At 39.9% G+C, this 20,000-nt stretch overlaps 1 protein-coding gene across 1 annotated transcript in view; it reads left to right on the plus strand.

Moving 5' to 3' along the window:
- LOC135106379 (nephrin-like) overlaps positions 1–20,000 on the plus strand; it is a 43,339-nt gene that overhangs the window by 10,166 nt on the left and 13,173 nt on the right. Inside the window, exons 3-5 of the mRNA XM_064015334.1 lie at positions 2,280–2,459; positions 3,678–3,830; positions 13,385–13,568. Of these exons, the coding sequence (XP_063871404.1) occupies positions 2,280–2,459; positions 3,678–3,830; positions 13,385–13,568 (517 nt within the window). The remainder of the gene's footprint in view (positions 1–2,279; positions 2,460–3,677; positions 3,831–13,384; positions 13,569–20,000) is intronic.

Genomic DNA, 20,000 nt, shown 5'->3' on the forward strand with positions numbered 1-20,000 from the left:
AAGGGAAATCGGGTATTAATGTGAATAGTTATGCAAGCCTCCTTTTCTAAAGATTCATTTTCTTTTGTGTCCCTCCCCCTCCAAAAAAAAACAAGAGAGAAAAAGAAAACGCGAGCCTATTCAGATACCACTGTTGCGTAGCTTCTAACTAATCTTTTCTCTATCAATAGTTGGGATCTTTCTTCGTCTTTAAACACTAGCATCTTTTTTTAACCTTCTGACAATTTTCTCAACATTAAAAAAAAAAGAACTCTTGAGCTACTAATTTTTTTTTTTTTTTTACTTTATCATCTGTTTCCTTTCCTCCCCCCCCACAAAGAAATTAAACCAAGCAGCAGGTCCTCCTATCAAACTACTAATATATGCACTTTTCTAATCAATTTTCTCACTATAAAAGTCTAAATAAAAAGCGCCAATCTCTTGAACTGCCAATATTTACTTCACACCATTTTTTTTTTTACCATAAAAGTGTGAATAAAAAAAAACGCCAATTTCTTATAAAAATACCTATATTTACACTCTTTCTTATCAAATTTTTCTCACCATAAAAGTCAAAATAAAAACGCTGACCTCTTATACTACCAATATTTTTACTATATTATTAATTTCCTCCGCCAAAAGAAGGCAAAACACCAAAACAAAAAAAGAAAGCTGATCCCTTAATCTACCAGTTATTTTTTTCTTTCGTATCTTATTTTCCCTTCAAAAAAAAAAATCCTCTTAAACTCCCACAAACTTTTCTTTCTTATTATCAACTTTATCTTAAAAAAAAAAAAAAAGAGTACGCGAAAAAGTCACCCACTTCTTAAACTTCCTGTAATTTGAATTTCTTATTGCCAATTCCTTCCTCCCTTGAAAAAGAAGAAAAATAATCAAGAGACTAACCTGCTCATAATCTACCAGTACTTCGTTTTCTTTCTACCAGCTGTGCCTAAAGAAAAAAAAAATAGAGAAATAAGTACATAAGGAAATAAGTGAATAAGTAAGAAAGAAAAAGAAAAAAAGAAAAGAAAACGAAAGAGAAAATAAAGTCAAGAAAAAAAACGGGAAAAAAGAAAACGGAAAAGTAAATAAATAAAGAAAAAAGAAAGAAAAGACTATAACAAATATCCTGAACTGACTTTTCTTTGATATTCTTTCTTTATCTCCGATGGAAAAAGAGAATTAGCTGACCTTTCTCTTTCCTAGCTTTGTTTATAGCTAATGAATCCTCCTCCCTCCAGTCTCCCTCCGTACTAGCAATTTCCTTTTCTTCGTATCAAGTTTGCCTTCAGAAATACCTGTACCCCCAAAAAAAGTGAAGTTTCCTATTACTCGTACTTTCCCGACAAAGTTCCCTGCTATCAATAGTTACGGCAGACAAAAAAGCCAGTCTGCTCTTAAACCGCCAGTAATTTTACCTTATTATCAACTTTCCTGTCAAAAATGTACACTAAAAATCAGTTTCCCCCTCACCTCAATTCCCAAGTACTAATTAGTTCACATCCTAACAAACGCTATTCTTATAAAAAATCTGAAAGCATAAAAAAAAATATAAAGTTTCCCCTCTAAACTAACATTAACTTCATTTTTCAACTATTCATTCTACCATAAAAAACAAATACTCGTAAAAATACATAAAAAAAAAAAGTAAGAGAAAATCAAGCAAATTCCCTTCCAAAACTACCATCAACTTGTCCATCCCTTGGAAGAATGACAAAAGAAAACGATGACCAGCAACAAGCGGTGAGTGGACTGAAGCTTCACCACTCACATCCACCAATGAAGACCAACTCGTCCGCCTGCCTGCCTGCCTGCCGCCGCTCACCCACACACAACCACCACCCATGGCCGCATTTATACACATTCATGACCTCTTTGACTTCTAATGGCACTATGACACTTGTTACTTCCTCTAAGTAGCACTAGATTTTACTGAACAAAGAAATAAAAGTTCAGATGCTAGCTTTTAAATACTCTATCACTCCTGTTTGCTTTAAGAGCGTATCCATCGGTGTCTCATATGGTCTAGCTTACACATACTGCAGTAGTAATTATCAGGGTCTTCAAGGGTGTTCCATGACTCTAATAACAGCTTAACAACGATTTCGCATCACTAATGACAAAATACCCATGAAAATCCGACTAAATCATCTCTGTGGCTTTTGAATATAGTCCTAATGAGAGAACAAATCGTTTAAGCCAGTGCTAATAAAATCTGAGTGTCTGCCTTAATGACCTAATGACCCAATAAGTACTCGATAGGCAAAGAGCTCACGCCTTTCCTTTCCCCCCTGCAGGGTTCGAACGCGGGGTGCCTGGCTACCCCCGCTACTTGTACCTGGGGGAGGCGAGCCGCGGGGAGCACCACCTGGTTATCAAGGGCGCCACGCTGGAGGACGACGGCGAGTACCAGTGCCAAGTTGGTCCCACCGACACCACGCCGCCTATCTGGGCCGCTGCCAACCTTACCGTCATGGGTGAGTGGTGCAGCGGGGATGTGAGGGCGTGGGGGATGTGTAGGAAGGGAAGACAAAGGAAGGCAAAGGAATACAAAGGAGGAGGATGTGAAGCTGTGGGAAGAATGTGTGGGGAAGGGAACACAAAGGGACACAAAGGAAGCTGGCTGGAGCATGTGGGGAAGGTAACACAAAGGAACATAAAGGAAGTTGGCTGGAGGATGTGGGGAAGGTAACACAAAGGAACATAAAGGAAGCTGGCTGGAGGATGTGGGGAAGGTAACACAAAGGAACACAAAGGAAGCTGGCTGGAGGATGTGGGGGAAGGTAACACAAAAAAACACAAAGGAAGCTGGATGGACGGTTGCGGGGGAAGGTAACACAAAAGAACACAAAGGAAGCTGGCAGGAGGATGAGGGGAGAAGGTAACATAAAGGAACACAAAGGAAGCCGACAGGAGGATGTGGAGAAGGAAACACAAAGGAACACAAAGGAAGCTGGGAGGAGGATGCGGAGGAAGGTAACACAAAAGAACACAAAGGAAGCTGGCAGGAGGATGCGGGGGGAAGGTAACACAAAGGAACACAAAGGAAGACACCATGAGTGAGTGAAGAAAGTTTTTGAGAAGAATGTAAGGAAACACAAAGGAAAACAAAGAAAGAACAAACTTAAGTGCGTGTAGGGAGAGAAAGGACAACAGTGGACAGGGATTAGAGGTGGGATGGGTGCGGATGAGTGGCCCTGAGCGAGAGAGGGAGCGAGTGAATCAAGGCACGTCAGGGAATGGACTTGGACTTGGTGAATTATTGTTTGGGACGAATGAGAAGCTGGCTGACTGACTGACTGTTCAATTAACTGGCAGACTAATCGATTGAATAATTACTGGTTGACTAGCTGGTTTACTCGCTGGCTGGCTGGCTAGTTGCCTGCCTGGCTGGTTGACTGACTGACTGACTGACAGACGCAACGATGCAAAAGGCACACAACACAACACAAAAAACGAGAATCATAAAATACCAGTTACCGATGACGAAAACAAAAAAATCTTAAACAATTCCAAGAAAATCACCATTACGACCAAAATCAACAGCAACAACAACGACAACAACAACAACTACAACAACAACAACAACAACAACAACAAATTACACGACACACACAAGTAATCCTCCCTTAATTAAGTCTAACACTCACTCTCTCCCCCTTCTTCCCCCTCCCCCTCCCACCACGGGCGTGCAGTGTCCCCCACCAGCATCAGCATCGTAGACGTGGGTGACGGGGGTGTGGTGGAGGTGCAGGAGGGACACACCCTGCGCCTGGAGTGCCTGGTGAAGGGGGCGCGTCCCCCGGCGGCCGTCACCTGGTACAGGGATGCAATTACCCTCAGGAAAGGTGAGTAACAGCGCCTTTGTGTCTGTCTGTCTGTCTTCTTGTTGTTCTTGTTCTTTTTTTTGTTCTTTTCTTTTTTCTTTTCTTTCTTTTTCTTTTTCTTCTTTTTCTTCTTTGTCTTTTCTTTGTCTTTTTCTTTTTTTCTTTTTTTTCTTTTTTTTTTCTTCTTTTTATTTTTCTGTTCTTTTTTTTCCTTCTTCTTCTTCTTCTTCCTCGTCTTCCTCCTCCTCCTCCTCCTCCTCCTCCTCCTCCTCCGCCTCCTTCTCCTGGATTTACTGAGCCTATTCCGTCCATGTACCACTCTATATGGGAACTTTTTTTTCTTTTAAATGTAACTTATGAAGCTTAAATTTGTTACTTATCAAATGTATTCTTACACTTCCGGTCCTTTATCTGGTGCTCATTTAACACCCTCTAGTGCAGTTGTTCATGAAGTAAGGAGGCGTGAGACAGATGCAAGGGAGGGTTGGGGAGGAGGTTTGAATTCACCTGTCTAATAATAATAATCATGATCAAAAAATTACTCAGAAGAAAATTATCTGCCAATACGTCCGTGCAGATTGCCAGCATCCATCTTATCAGTGAACGAGTGGTGGCGGTGGTGGTGGTGGTGGTGGTGGTGGTGGTGGTTGTGGCGTGAGAAACAAGCCTCTTCTAATTTGCAGCTCCATGAAATAACTTAGGTAGAGGAGAGGTGGAAAAAAATATCTAAATACGGTATCGCGTAGGTACTAAAGGTATTCAGATAGTAGTAGTAGTAGTAGTAGTAGTAGTAGTAGTAGCAGTAGTAGTAGTAGTAGTAGTAGTAGTAGTAGTAGCAGTAGTAGTAGTAGTAGTAGTAGTAGTAGTAGTAGTAGCAGCAGCATCAGCGTCATTTCACCTTCTCTATGGAGGAGGAGGAGGAGGAGGAGGAGGAGGAGGAGGAGGAGGAGGAGGAGGAGGTGGAGGAGGAGGAGGAGGAGGTGGAGGATCCTACTACTTACTCTCTATTTTATAATCCTTACAAAATCTCCAACAAGTATAGATCTAATTAATCTGCCCTCGTAGGCTTACTCTTTGAATTGGGGGAGAGAGAGAGAGAGAGAGAGAGAGAGAGAGAGAGAGAGAGAGAGAGAGAGAGAGAGAGAGAGAGAGAGAGAGAGAGAGAGAGAGAAACAAGGACGGAAAGACAATCTCTCTCTCTCTCTCTCTCTCTCTCTCTCTCTCTCTCTCTCTCTCTCTCTCTCTCTCTCTCTCTCTCTCTCTCTCTCTCTCTCTCTCTCTCTATCTGGCTCGCTCTTTACTTCCCTTCAAGGAGACTTCGCATCATCTATCACGTCACCCTTTCCTCACCCTCATCTCCATCACCACCACCACCACCACCACCACCACCACCACCACCACTACCACCACTACCACCACCACCACTGCGGCTTTTCTTTCCCTTCACACTCAAGCTCCCTTCCTTTCAAGAGTACAGTTCACCTAACAATATTTCACCGTCTAATTACCTTACCTACTTTCTCTCTCTCTCTCTCTCTCTCTCTCTCTCTCTCTCTCTCTCTCTCTCTCTCTCTCTCTCTCTCTCTGCTCCTCCTCCTTCTCCTCCTCCTCCTGCTGACCTCAATAATTCTACTAAAATATAATTATAAAAAAAACGGTGATAAAAGAAAACGAAAAAGCAGACACAGGACAAACTTTTAAAATATATAACTTGGAAAATAAAACTTTTATAATCCTCTCATGAATTTCTTATGCATCGCCCAAAAGGATAGAATGAAATAGCATGCTATGAAAATAAATAAAAATAAATAAATGAAAAAGTAAAAAAAAAAAAAGCAGAGGGAGATGTTGATAAAAGAAATGAGGTTTAGGTCTCTCTCTCTCTCTCTCTCTCTCTCTCTCTCTCTCTCTCTCTCTCTCTCTCTCTCTCTCTCTCTCTCTCTCTCTCTCTCTCTCTTCTAATCCTCTTTACTGCAATTTTTCAGAACAAATATATTTCCCTTTGGCCTTTCGTCCTTTATCAATCAGTCAGTCAGTTTATTTATTCCCCTATCTATCTGTCTATCTATCTATCCATCTTTCTATCTATCTACCTATCTATGTAGCAAACAAACGAACACCATTCCGTCAACTCATTATTCAACTGGATACCCTCAATTCTATTTTATATCTATCCATTCATCTACCTTTAATCTACTTATCTATTCGTCTTTCTGTCTGTCCATCGTCATCAATAACTAATTTCATCATTTCTCGTGCATTTCTTGTTGATTCATTCTTGTGTCTATATATTTATGTATTCAATTAAACTAACTTTCATATGTTTTTTTTTCTTTAATTTCTGCCTATTAATCCATTCACCTGTCTATATTTTTGTTTAACTGTCTATCTAGAACCCATAAAAGTTTTATATCCATGTATCTATCAATCCATCATATTTATTTACCTGTTTTTTTTTTCCTGCGTACCTGTGTGGCCTTGACCGTCTGTTTCTGTCTATTAATCCATTTACCTGTCTATTTACTTATTCAACTGTCTATCTAGAAACCCATCAAACTTTACATCCACGTATCTATCAATCTACCATGTCTATTTACCTGTTCTTTCTCCGTACCTGTGTGGCCTTGACCTTCGAAGGGATTTTAAATTAGTCCCTGCCTGCAATAATTCGAAAAAAAAATATATATATAAATTAATAGAAAACTGCTCCCAGTGTTCGCTGTCACTACTCATCTCTCTCTCTCTCTCTCTCTCTCTCTCTCTCTCTCTCTCTCTCTCTCTCTCTCTCTCTCTCTCTCTCTCTCTCTCTCTCTCTGCATCACTTTCCCATTTTCTTCACGCTGGCAGTACATTTGCTTACACCCACCGACGAGTGACTGGTCCGCCAACTCAGCGCTTTCATGTCCCGTCTTTCTGAAGTTTTTGATTCTCTACGCATTCACAACTGGAAAATTCTCACACATCCATCAACTCACAAACTATCTCTCTCTCTCTCTCTCTCTCTCTCTCTCTCTCTCTCTCTCTCTCTCTCTCTCTCTCTCTCTCTCTCTCTCTCTCTGTCTATCTACTTATCTACTTGTTCATCTATCTATACGTCTACTTGCATGTCCATATCTATCATTTTTTAACTATATTTATACCTGTCTATCTATTTATCTATCTATCTGACATTTTTTAAGTTTCCAGGAAGGTCAGCCTTTAATGCCGATTTTTCCACAAGTTTTCTCTGCTAAATCTTGGTCATCCCCCGTCTTGGGAGCCTCGCTGAAACTCTTAAAAATTTTGGACGCCTTTGGCAGACTCCAGCATCTAGATGAAGTTCCACAGTCTCAGTCTCTCTCTCTCTCTCTCTCTCTCTCTCTCTCTCTCTCTCTCTCTCTCTCTCTCTCTCTCTCTCTCTCTCTCTCTGTACCTTCAAGCTTCCTTTCCGCCTCACAACCACCACCACTTCTTTCCAAAACTTATCAATAGCGAATCTTTTCTACCCAACTTTTTTGGGAATGGCAATTGCGCGAACTTTTACTCTTTTCTTGTTTTTTTTCCAGCCATTTACCAGTCTTCTATATATGTAGAAAAAATAATAGTTTCGCAAGATTTCGTTCCGTCAGTAACTGTTCCTTGTTTTTGTTGTCCTCGAATAATCTGACTAGTACTCACTGCCCTGTTTGTCCATTCCAGAGATGTATCGGATGTCAGAATTAGGAGATCCGCGGATGTGGATGTGCATGTGAATATTATATGTACATATTTTGCGGATGCAGATATCAGTTTCTACCAAATAGCGGATGCGAATGCGGATGTGTTCAGGGTTTTGGTATGAAAATCACTATAATACCACCAATTACTGCCAGACGGCCGCTGCAGTAAGTGCTCAGCGCTGCCAGTTCATATTTTTCAGCCTGTTTTTGCAAAACAACACAATACAAAGTGAAGTATGAAGACTGAAAACTTTCTTGTGAACTTTAAAACGGAGCAGGGTTTACATACACAGACACGCATTATGCATGTATATATTGCCTGCATACACAAATAAGTACACACACACGTTCTCTCTCTCTCTCTCTCTCTCTCTCTCTCTCTCTCTCTCTCTCTCTCTCTCTCTCTCTCTCTCTCTCTCTCTCTCTCTCTCTCTCTCTCTCTCTCTCTCTCTCTCTCTCTATTACACAGTACATACATACATATTTACATGATGCATACATAGGCACTATGTAAAATTCTCTCTCTCTCCTTCTGCCCTTCCGCACAAGTCTTGACATATTAGACTGTGTAAATTTGAAAGGAATTGGATAAAAGGTATAATTTTAGTAGATAATTGAGTAAACATGCATTTATTCTTTTCTTCAAGTTTGCAAGCTCTGTACTCTGTAGTCTGTAATGTATAAGATGTATTCGCCACATCCTGTGTGTGTGGTGCGGATGCGGATACGGATATTTATTTCATCACAAATGCGGATACGGATATTTATCAGAACTGCGGATGCTGATGTTAAAAACTATGCGGATGTTCCGCGGATGCGGACATCCAATACATCTCTAGTCCATTCTAACACTAATGACTCAAAGCTAATTGCACAGTCAGCTTAACCCTTTCACTAATACGGTCATCTGTCCTGTTAACATTCAGGGCAATGTAAAAAATAAATAAATAAAATAAAAAAAATATATAAATAAAAAAATATAAAAGATTTGCATGGAGACAGAAAGGAAGAAAAGACTATTTTTGTTTATCTATAGTATATCAATATTTAAGAGACTGTAGCACAAAACATCTCATACAAATTTGTAACTTTTTATTGTGGAAAATTTGTCCAGCAGTGAAAGTTAGTCGTTTCCCCTGCTTGTTAGTCTTTCCAGGTTCTGTATGAAGCGCCAAAGATTACAAACACGCTACAATTCGGTGTTTTAAGGAGAAACAAACAAGCTGAGAGAATTATCTGTACAAACCCGTTTCTTCAGATTATGGAATTTTGCTCCTACATGATGAGGCGCTTTATGACCCCGTTTTCTGCTGCTTATATATATCCTTGAGGCAACTAAAAGGCATCTGCAAGAGGTCCTTTAATTAGTATAAGGGATATAACAAGGGTGACGAACTAAATTCTCAGTGTTATTAATCAGGATAGGACAATAAATAACAGGTTCAAGCTTCATAAAGATAGATTTAGACAAGAGAGGAAGAGATTTGTTCTCGGAGCGGTAGATAAATGGAATATACTTAGTAATAAGGCTGTTAGTGCCGAGTCATTAGGGAGCTTTAAAAGATTAGACAAATTTATGGCTAGGGATGATAGATGGAAATACGTAGACATGTTTTTTTTATAAAGGCCACGTGTAGTCCTGATGGCTTCTTGCAGCTTTCTTTATTTTTTACGTATTCTTATGTTTTTTGCGTTAATTACCACGAGACATCACCTTCCAGTCCTCCTCGCGGCGCTTAAGTACAGACTTCACCATTTATTATGAAAAAAAGAATAAATAAATAAAAAAAAAAAAATAATAATAATAATAATAATAATAATAATAATGGTTTCGTTTGATCTTATTCAGTCATTAATTTTCTTCTTTTTGTTGCCCACCAATGATCCCCGAAACGTCACCTACAATCTTGGAACGTTGCTCGGAGCCCTATACACACCACCGATGGAAAAGAACCCATCAGACAGACTGCGAAAACCCCACAAAAAAAATAAATAAAACAAATAAAAATAACTAACTAAATAAATAAATAACAATGCAGTGGTGGCTGTAGCTTTCAGTCTCATCTGCTAAAAAAAAAAAAGATAATTAACTCCCTGGCTACACTACTTTATCATGAACTACACGTATACACACTGAAAAAAGTATCGTTACAATGGAGTCGACGAATTTCACGCTCACAACCCAGTGGTCTCGACAGGGTTGGTAAGCATGTCGGTGCGCAGGGTGCTAAACGGGACACGGCAGAAACACGCAAGAAAGTAGTGAACATAGCTAACATATACCTGTGTATCTATCTAACTATCTATATATTGTTTCATTTTACTGATTCACGCTGGTGCACTAAGGAAACGCAGGGAGGCCAACTTGAATTCCTTGTTATCAATGGATCCATCCTTGGTGTCAGTTTATACAGTGGAGTGTGTTACGATACTTTTCCGTGTGTGTGTACATGCTCCTTTGAGAGACTGTGAGGCCTTGCGATCCCACACAGCAATACAATAACTTCAACACTCGGAAACGTAATTAAGTAGTGACGCAGGCCAGTGCGCCGCTCTCAATTCAATATTTTTTTTTTTTCACTTAAATGACTCCGATATAAAAAAAAATAAATAAATAAATAAAAATTGTCAAAAGAAAAACGAGCTATTCATTCGCATTAAAAGTCGCTCTCGCCTAAAAATGTCTACACAGTTAGGTGAAAAATGTTATTTACTGAATTACGACATTAATGATTAATAATGGTACTATGCTTAAGTCCTTTTTTCTTTAATATTTTTGTAGCTATTTTTTATTTTATTTTTTTTATAATTAGTATCTATGCCAACGTCTCTTTCGCAGTAAACGTAATCCTGACATACGCATTTCATTACACGTGGCTGGCATTTCACCTTGAGTCCATTCTGCAATGAGGCCGTAAACCTTCGCAGCGCCACCATTGATCTCTGCCTCTTTGAGCGTGCCTCTCCTGGTGAATCTAATCCTAATAGAGCAATGCCGTTTACTTCACTGCTCCTGCCATCGCTGAGTCCATTATCCGACCCACGTAACTGAGATTATTTATTTATTTATTTATTTATTTATTTATTTATTTATTTGTATCTTTTATTTATTTTCTTTTTTATCTTTTATTTCATTTGTTGATTCATTCATTTATTTATTCATTTGTTTATTAATTTTTTATATTTTTTTATCTTATATTATTTCATTTTTGATAGTGTGCTTTCTCAAATATAAATATTCTGTTTTACTGAATCATCCATTATTGTAAATTCTGTTCGTATGACTTTGTATGGACCATAACCTAATTTGCACTCACTACATACGTCTTTGTACTATTTCTGTGGTCAATAAAATCTAAACTAATCTAATCAATGCTACTGCAGCGGCAGGATCTGACTGACTGACTGACTGACTGACTGACTGACTGGCTGACTGACTGATTGATTGGCTGGCTGACTGGCAGGCTGGGTGACGGCTACTTGTTTTTTTTTTTTTTTGTGTGTGTGTGTGGTGGGAGGTAGGGGGAGGACAGCAAATAACAATGGCGCCAGGATTCCAGATGATTTGTTTTTCTTATATTTTTCTTTTTGAGGCCCCGCTAGAAACAGGTCATAATGGCGCAGACTTCTAAATGAGTGAACTAGCTGACTGACTGATGTTTTAAGGTCCAAAGGTCTGAATGGCGTGGACTTCCTCACTCCAACTAAGCCACCAGTCACAACGGCGCCGTATGAATTGATGAGAATGGCACCAGAATTCTAATCGACTAACATTTCTGGCGCAACAAGAACGAAGTCATGTGGCGCCAGAAATGAATGACTGACAGCTTGGTATTTTTGGCGTCGCAGGAACGAGATCATAATGGCGCGAGAATTCTAACAGACTGATTGGCATTTTTCAGCGCCACAATAACAGCATCATAAATTGCCCCATATTTTAACTGACTGACAGATTACTGACAGATTACCATTTCCAGCACTGTAAAAGACACATTTCATAAGGTGCCCGGATTCTAACTGACTGAAAGATTAATATATTTAGCGCCACAGGAACAAGATACACGACGGTATAGGACCTGATAACACGCAACACCTCCTCCAATCTTGAGGCACGTAGGGAGGAGGCAGCATCGGACAGGCAGAGGGCAGGCAGGAGGCAGGCATCGGAGGCAGGCAGGGGGCAGGCAGGGGGCAGGCAAAGGGCAGGCAGGGGGCAAGGGATAACAGATGATAACAGATGATGCAATAAATCACTTTCGCACCTTATACAGGGATGATGCACGCCCTGGCCCCACACAATAAGATGTCATAACCATATCTTAACGCTGCAACGGCTATCACTCAAGCACGCTCTTCTCGCCCAGGGATGATAAAACACGCTAACATTACACTCACACCGGGAAGTGACGCGCCACTGAACTGAAAGCCGGTGAGTACTTCGTTTCGTCTGCAGCGTTAATGCATAATCTCACTCAGCGCGGTGTGAATTCCAGAGAGAACGACGCAAATGCTTCACTTCACGGCGCTTCAATGCGTGCTCTGTGTGCTGAGTCGTGGCCTACTCGTCCCATCACCTCACTTGCTTTACTTGTGCTCAGCCTTTCGCAGTGCACGCCGCTACCGTCTCACTCACCGTCCTTCACCGTTATTTTAACAGTTACTGCTTCTCTGAATTTCCTATATATGCCTCCGTCTATGTTTTTTCTAAGCTTTTGTGTTTTGGTTTTCGTTTTTCTTAATTTCAAAGTTTGTTCTGTTTTATATAAACTGTTTTATATAAACTACTTTCAAGGCACCCCGATACCTCCGTGTTAATCTTGCTTCTCACTTTCTTACCCATCTAGGCCATATATATAACACATGAGTTACCCAACATGTTCCCTTTTTTTATTACCAGTAAGTTCTGGAACACTGTGCCTTAACAGTTTTGTAACCTTCCTGGGAACTGGATTTTTAAAGAGAAGAGTATCAAGACACCTCACGAGAACCACACTGGCGCTATCCCGTCAAAAATTATATATATTATATTATATTATATTATATATATATATATATATATATATATATATATATATATATATATATATATATATATATATATATATATATATATATATATATATATATATTTCTCTAAGTTTATTTGTTGATCTATCCCAGGGGGAAGCAAGTAGCAGCGTACTAGTCTCTCCTGGCAGAGGCACAACGAGTATTAATCTATTCCAGTAAGTCAAGTGCCGGGAGGTGTTGGCAGAGAAATTATTAACGTGTTACATAACATGCCAGCTGACCTGCCACACCCGCGCCTCCACGCCCCGCCACCAGTCACAGAACTGCGCTTCACAATGTACCGATCTCTCATATGCCACCATCTAACACATGTTCAGAAAAGAACATGTTAACCAGTACTGTCTCCGGTTCATAAGAAAATACATGAATAAAATAATAAAAAATAAATAAATAAAAAACATCTAAACGAGAACACTTTGTACGTACAACAAAAACTTTTTGAGGAACTGAACAGTACTACACTCGTAGCATCAAAACGTGCCTTTATACTCAGTCCATCCTTGTACACGTTACTCTGAACACCCACAGAACACCGGTAACAGATACAGAACTCCCTACGCAAACTGAATAACACTCCACCCTCTTCCTCCTACAACAACAACAGCAACTACTACTACTACTACTACTACTACTACTACTACTACTACTACTACCAACACCACTCTAAAACCACCACCACCACCACCACCACCACGCCTTCCTCCACATCCTCCTCTTACATATACTACCACCCCCGCTACCACCACCATCTCCACCACCACCACCACCACCACTACTACTACCACTCCCTCCTTCCCCACGCCTCAGATCTGCACCGGGAGGAGGTGGTGCCGTCGAAGGACTCTCTACGGTGGGACGTGAGGAGCCGCCTGGCACTGAAGGTGGAGGCGGGGGACGACGGGCAAGAGTTTTCTTGCCGCGCCCTCCACCCCGCCCTGCAACACGCCCCCACCACCCTCGTCGCCTCCCTCACCGTGGCCGTGCTGCGTGAGTACTGCTGGTTGTTGTTGTTATTATTGTTGTTGTTGTTGTTGTTGTTGTTGTTGTTGTTGTTGTTTTCCTTCTTCTTCCCTTTCTCGTTTTCTTCTTTGTTTTTTTTTGTTGTTTTTGTTGTTCTTGTTCCTCTTCCTTTCTTTCTTTTTTTTTTTTTCTTCTCTGTTTATTTATCTTGTTTTTTCTCTGGCTGTTCCTGTTTGGTCAGTTCCTCAATTCCTTTCTTTCCCTTCTTCTTTCGTTGTTAATGCTGCTGCTGCATTTTTATTTCTTTTTAATTTAATTTAATTTATTTTATTTTATTTATTTATTTTATTTATTTTATTTTTTTTTTTTTCCTTCCTTCTTCTCTTCCTATACCCAACCGGTTCTTCCCTCACCTCATCCTCCTTCCTTCACACCTCTATCCCCATTTATCTTCTTCCTCTTCTCCTCCTCCTTCCTCCTCCTCCTCCTCCTCCTCCTCCTCCTCCTCCTCCTCCTCCTCCTCCTCCTCCTCCTCCTCCTCTCCTCCCAATAACAACAATGATGACCATGAAAGAAAATAATAAAATAAATAAATAAATAAATAAATAAATAAATAAATAAATAAATAAATAAATAAATATATATATATATATATATATATATATATATATATATATATATATATATATATATATATATATATATATATATATATATATATATCACTATAGTTACTACCACCACCACCGCCACAGTACCAACAACAACAACAACAACAACAACAACAACAACAACAAGCTCCACTTCCTCCCCCACTTCGTCCCCTCTCGGTTACGTAACATGAACAACCAGAACGAATAACAACGACGATGAAAATAAAATAACAATTACTAAAGCCACTATCGCCACCACCACCCTCACTACCGCAACAACAACAGACACAACAACAACAAACAACAACAACAACTATTACGCAATGCGGCTACTCGTCACTATGCACTTCTAAACTTTAACTACCTATTCCTTCTACTCCCATCTGTTCCTGACCCTTCCGTCCTCCCCGCAGGGCTCTTTACACATACCAGCAAAATTTTACCTCTTAAATAAACCTTAGCGAAATCTAACCTCTTCCTTTTCATGCTAATGAACATGTTCTTTCAAGAGGGATGATTCAAGATGCCTACCTAATTCTGGGTAATCCTTCTGGCCCTTTCCTTTAGCCACTTGCACCTCAGTGGATCTTTTTTTTCTTATTTTTCTTAATTTTTTGGTAGCTTTTTGCCAGTGTCCCTCTTACATGAAAAAAATATATATAAAAAAAATAAAAACGACAGTAAAATTCACGATTATAGTGTAAGAGTAGTGTTGCCTTAAAAAATAATAATAAAAACAATGTCATACTTTTACTTTACTGGAGTTTTACACTAACACACACACACACACACACACACACACACACACACACACACACACACACACACACACACACACACATGCATGCACTGGCCACCGTCCATAAATAAATTCATTAAAACACCATTCCATGTTTTACCACAACTTTTTTTTTTTTTTTACCGCACCGTTTTTTCCCCTCATGATTCAGTGCTATAATTAATTGCAATAACAACTTTACTCACACCTACTGTATGTGCCCGCAACGCAACACAACACAACACAGCGCAATGCAACACAACACGTAAATAAATAAACAGATGCTACCACACACACACACACACACACACACACATAAAGAGGTCACAGTTCCCTGATCTGTGTTAATGTTAAAGAAGACTTGTTCAAATGCTCCGTTTTTTCCCCTCATGATTCAGTGCTATAATTAATTGCAATAACAACTTTACTCACACCTACTGTATGTGCCCGCAACGCAACACAACACAACACAGCGCAATGCAACACAACACGTAAATAAATAAACAGATCCTACCACACACACACACACACACACACACACATAAAGAGGTCACAGTTCCCTGATCTGTGTTAATGTTAAAGAAGACTTGTTCAAATGCTCGTAAATGAATCCTCTTGTCCTAATCTTCTTCCGTCTGGTTGTGTGGGGACTCGAACCCGTAATGACTTCATGGTTGTGAGGCGAGCGCACTGACCAGTATGTCACGGCGGCTCTTCAAAAAGTCAACACGCAGCATTTTCTCCCATAATAAATCCCAAGACTCCTTAGAAAATACTGTTTTTTGTCTGGGTTTTCCGATTTTTTCAAGAAAGCTATTTGATCAGTATTTTTCTTTTTTCTTATTCATTTTTCCCTTGGCTAATCTCCCTGATACATGAGAGAGAGAGAGAGAGAAAGAGAGAGAGAGAGAGAGAGAGAGAGAGAGAGAGAGAGAGAGAGAGAGAGAGAGAGAGAGAGAGAGAGAGAGAGAGAGACTGGCAATGCTACCTTATAATTTCTGCTTTCTCTCTCTCTCTCTCTCTCTCTCTCTCTCTCTCTCTCTCTCTCTCTCTCTCTCTCTCTCTCTCTCTCTCTCTCTCTCTCGAAGCACCAACAGAAAAAAGAAAAGAATAAAGGAGGAGATTAACTGGACACGAGATACAATTAACCACAGCACAACACAAAATTCAATGTTCACGATTCATAAACTAATCAGGAAACCGCGTGGCATGAAAATGAATGAATAAATAAATATATAGATAAATAAATAAATAAGCACAAAGGGAAAGGGAATCTCTGAAGGCAAACAGTAAGATCTTTTTCCTGCAGACGAGTGTGTGGATGGAGCTCAGAATGGTTGAATGTGCAGTTACGAAGAGAGAAAACCCACGAAAAATCAGTCGATTAGGTGTGAAACTATTCCTAGAGTAGATAACACGGAACATATACAAGGACCAATGAAGAGAGCATACATACGCAACATACTGATCACATACTCTCCAGTCTAAGCATTCTAGAAACAGGAGGCGATCAAGAGTAAGTAAAAAAAAACGTAAAAAAAAATAATAAAAACTACGAAAAAAATTAAGAGGGCGGTAAAAATCACAGCTGAACACACACACACACACACACACACACACACACACACACACACACACACACACACACACACACACACACACACACACAGATAGATATTTCACTGACCACAAATTACAAGAGATAACAACCCCAATAACTAGCATGGTCCGACAAATCGCTCACACACTAAACACATTAAAAACTTAAACATGACAAACACAAAAGACAAATAAAAAAAGAAGCAAAAAAAAAAAAAAAAGGACGCATAGAACATAGACACACACGAGAGATATTATAAACAAAAACACAAAACAGACAAGTAAGACGAAGAGAAGAGAAACGAGAGGAACTGGCAGAAAATTAAACAGCAAGAACCTGAAATGTGATCACTGCCTATATACAAGCTACACCCTAAGACAGAAGAGGACCAGCAGCACACCCCAGACTATGAAGGGAAGGTGGGAGGAGATTGCAGAGGGCGGGGGACTGCTGAAGTAAGGCCGTGCTGAGGGAGAATGAAGTGATGTGTCGGAGTGATCTGAGCAAGAAGTACCGAAGACTTGATTAAAGTGCGCGAATGAAGAACGAACACTGTCTGGATGTGGGAGAACAGACGACAGGACGAGAGTATAAAATGAGGCCCTGCAGATTACGGAAGGAAGAGAGGGAGGGAGGGAGGGAAGAAGAGGAGCAGAAGCAAGGCAACCAAAGTAATGCCAAAGGGATGGACGACTCTCGGTGCATGAAGGGATATGGGAGGACGAGTAATAGCCAGAGGAGAGGTGATGAAAAGCGACACAGGCCTTGATTGTCACTGGCCAAGATGAAACACCAATGCAGTGAAGGCGAAGGGACGGGAGCAGAGGAGGAAGGCAGGATTAGTGTGTGCAATGTATGTACTACGCAGACAGACGAGAAAGAGTGCGAAGGCGAGTGAATCTGTGCACGCTGGCCTAGAGAGAAAAAGAAAGAAAAGCGAAGGTGAGTGAATTTGTGCACGCTGGCCTAGAGAGAGAGAAAAAAAAAGGTAAACGAATACATAACGATTTTCTGGGGGAACTTAAAAAGAGCTCCTTAATGTAAGCGCTACTGTATGCGACGAGTATTTAAATAGCAAAAATTAAATAGAAAAGTAATTATTAAAAAATATGGCTGATTAGTGACTTAAAACTGAGATGACGGTATACTGAAGATCCTGGCAGACTGATTGACTGGGTGACTGGAAAGTGACTGGAAACAGAGATGACTAAACATCACTCATCTAACATGACTGATGGATTTAGATTGAATAATTGGTGGACTGACTGAATGAATGGTAGATCGACTGACTGACTGACTGACTGACTGACTGACTGACTGACTGACTGATTAACTGGCTAGCTCATTAACTCATTCATTCATTAATTTACGACACAACAAGAACAGGATCACAAAGCTGCACATTCTAACACTAAACATTAAAACTTATTGAAAGACAGAATAAAATGAGATAATAAAAGAACATAAATCCAACTTGACGTAAAAAAAAAATAAAAACGTAAAAAAAAAAAAAAAAAAAACAAAGAAACAAAGAACAAAGAAACCTCTCACATCTAATCTTAACCTACAGAAGTACAGGAAATTCACGTTACACTTTCGTATCACAAGCTCTTGAGGGATAGTGAAATGAAGAATCGGGAGGAGGGAAGGGAATGAATAAGTATTAGGACATACAAAGCCTAGAAGAGTGAATACAATAATTTGGGGACACGCATCGCTGGAGAGAGAAGAACACTAATAATGAGACAGGGTGCGGGAGGATGCCTGAAGCGCCGCTGAAACTGATCACACAATTCCATTAGCGGCTGAAAAGAGTCCATCAATTATAATTATACTGCAGGGCACGGCTTATTCAAGAGAGAGAGAGAGAGAGAGAGAGAGAGAGAGAGAGAGAGAGAGTGTGTGTGTGTGTGTGTGTGTTAGTAGGTGGGTGGCTGGTAGTGAGTGGGTAGGTAAATAGTTTGGCTAGGTAAGGTTATGTAGGTAAGGTTAAGTAAGGTTATGTAAGGTAAGGTGAGGTTAGGTTAGGTTAGGTTAGGTTAAGTAAGGTTAGGTTAGGTTAGGTAAAGATAAGCAGGTAGATAGGTAAGAGGTTAGTAAAAACAGTAGTAGTAGCAGTAGTAGTAGTAGTAGTAGTAGTAGTAGTAGTAGTAGTAGTAGTAGTAGTAGTAGTAGTAGTAGTAGTAGTAGTAGTAGTAGTAGTAGTAGTAAACAGCTAATTAGACAGATATATACACAGGTAGATCATACTTACACAAACAGGTGGAAAGACGGTACGGGTAAGTGGAAAGACATAACATAATCTCACAGACATCAATAATGCTTTACTTCTGGTCACCCATCCTCACCACAACCCTTTTTTTTTTTTTTTTTCTTCTTATTTCCTGGTCATGGCGGAACCTGGTGTGTCATCCCGCCTGACAGATGCTCGTCACCACGCAAAGCCCAGCCTGGCACCTGTCGTCTCTCGTTTTAGCACGCTCGTCAATTCGCGGTAATTCCTGACACTTCATTCCCACACCAGTCCATCGTCCGCGTAACAAAAAAAAATGACCTCCGTGCACGTTAGTTTGTGTGTTACTTGATTTATAACGTGTTGAGTCTGGTTAATGGCACAAAAATAAAAAAATAAATAAAAAATGAGGAACAAATATTCAGTACACGTTATTTTATATGTTATCTATTGTTTTCTGTTAATTGCCGCAAAATTAAGAAAAAATGGGAAAAAAAATACTCAGCAAACGTAAATTTTTTGTTACTTATTTTCTTATTTATTCTTTTGTGTTGAGAAGTCTGGTTAATGGCACAAAAAATAAGAAGAGACTGAGAGGAAAAAAAAATCACTCAAGCCGCACCCGGAGAGATACTGTAGATACTTATACAAGAAGATTTTGAAATGTTGGCCAGTCCAATTTACACGCAAGACAATCCATCCCATATTCTTTCTAAGCAGCGGCAACATTACAACCCAATTAATACATTTCTGGATCAAAGTTTTTTTTTCTTTTTTTTTATTTCATTCTCTTTCTCCTCCCTCATTTCATCCCTTATATTTTTTTTCCTGTTAATACACTCTTAAGCCTTCCCTTCCTTATTTTCTCTCTCCTCTCTCATGTTTTCCCTCGCCTATTGCAGCACTACAAGTCAACCATTTCCAATCAACCAATCACTCAGCCAATTCATTCACTCAGCCAATCAAACCCTAGGAAGCAACACCTGAGAGTCACAAGGGGTGGACCAACAGGGGAAGCAGGTCATGTGTCAGAAATGTATTTAGACTGACACTTGTTATGTTTGAAAATTAAGCACTGACGGCTATGAGTGTAAAATGTCACAAACTAACGTGTATTGACATGTGCCCGGGAGGTGACAGGTGAGAGGCGCGGGTTTGCGGAGTGACATGTACCTGCCAGGTGGAGTAACGCAACTGGT

This window comes from Scylla paramamosain, chromosome 2 (genome assembly GCF_035594125.1).
Source record: "Scylla paramamosain isolate STU-SP2022 chromosome 2, ASM3559412v1, whole genome shotgun sequence".
NCBI lineage: Eukaryota > Metazoa > Arthropoda > Malacostraca > Decapoda > Portunidae > Scylla > Scylla paramamosain.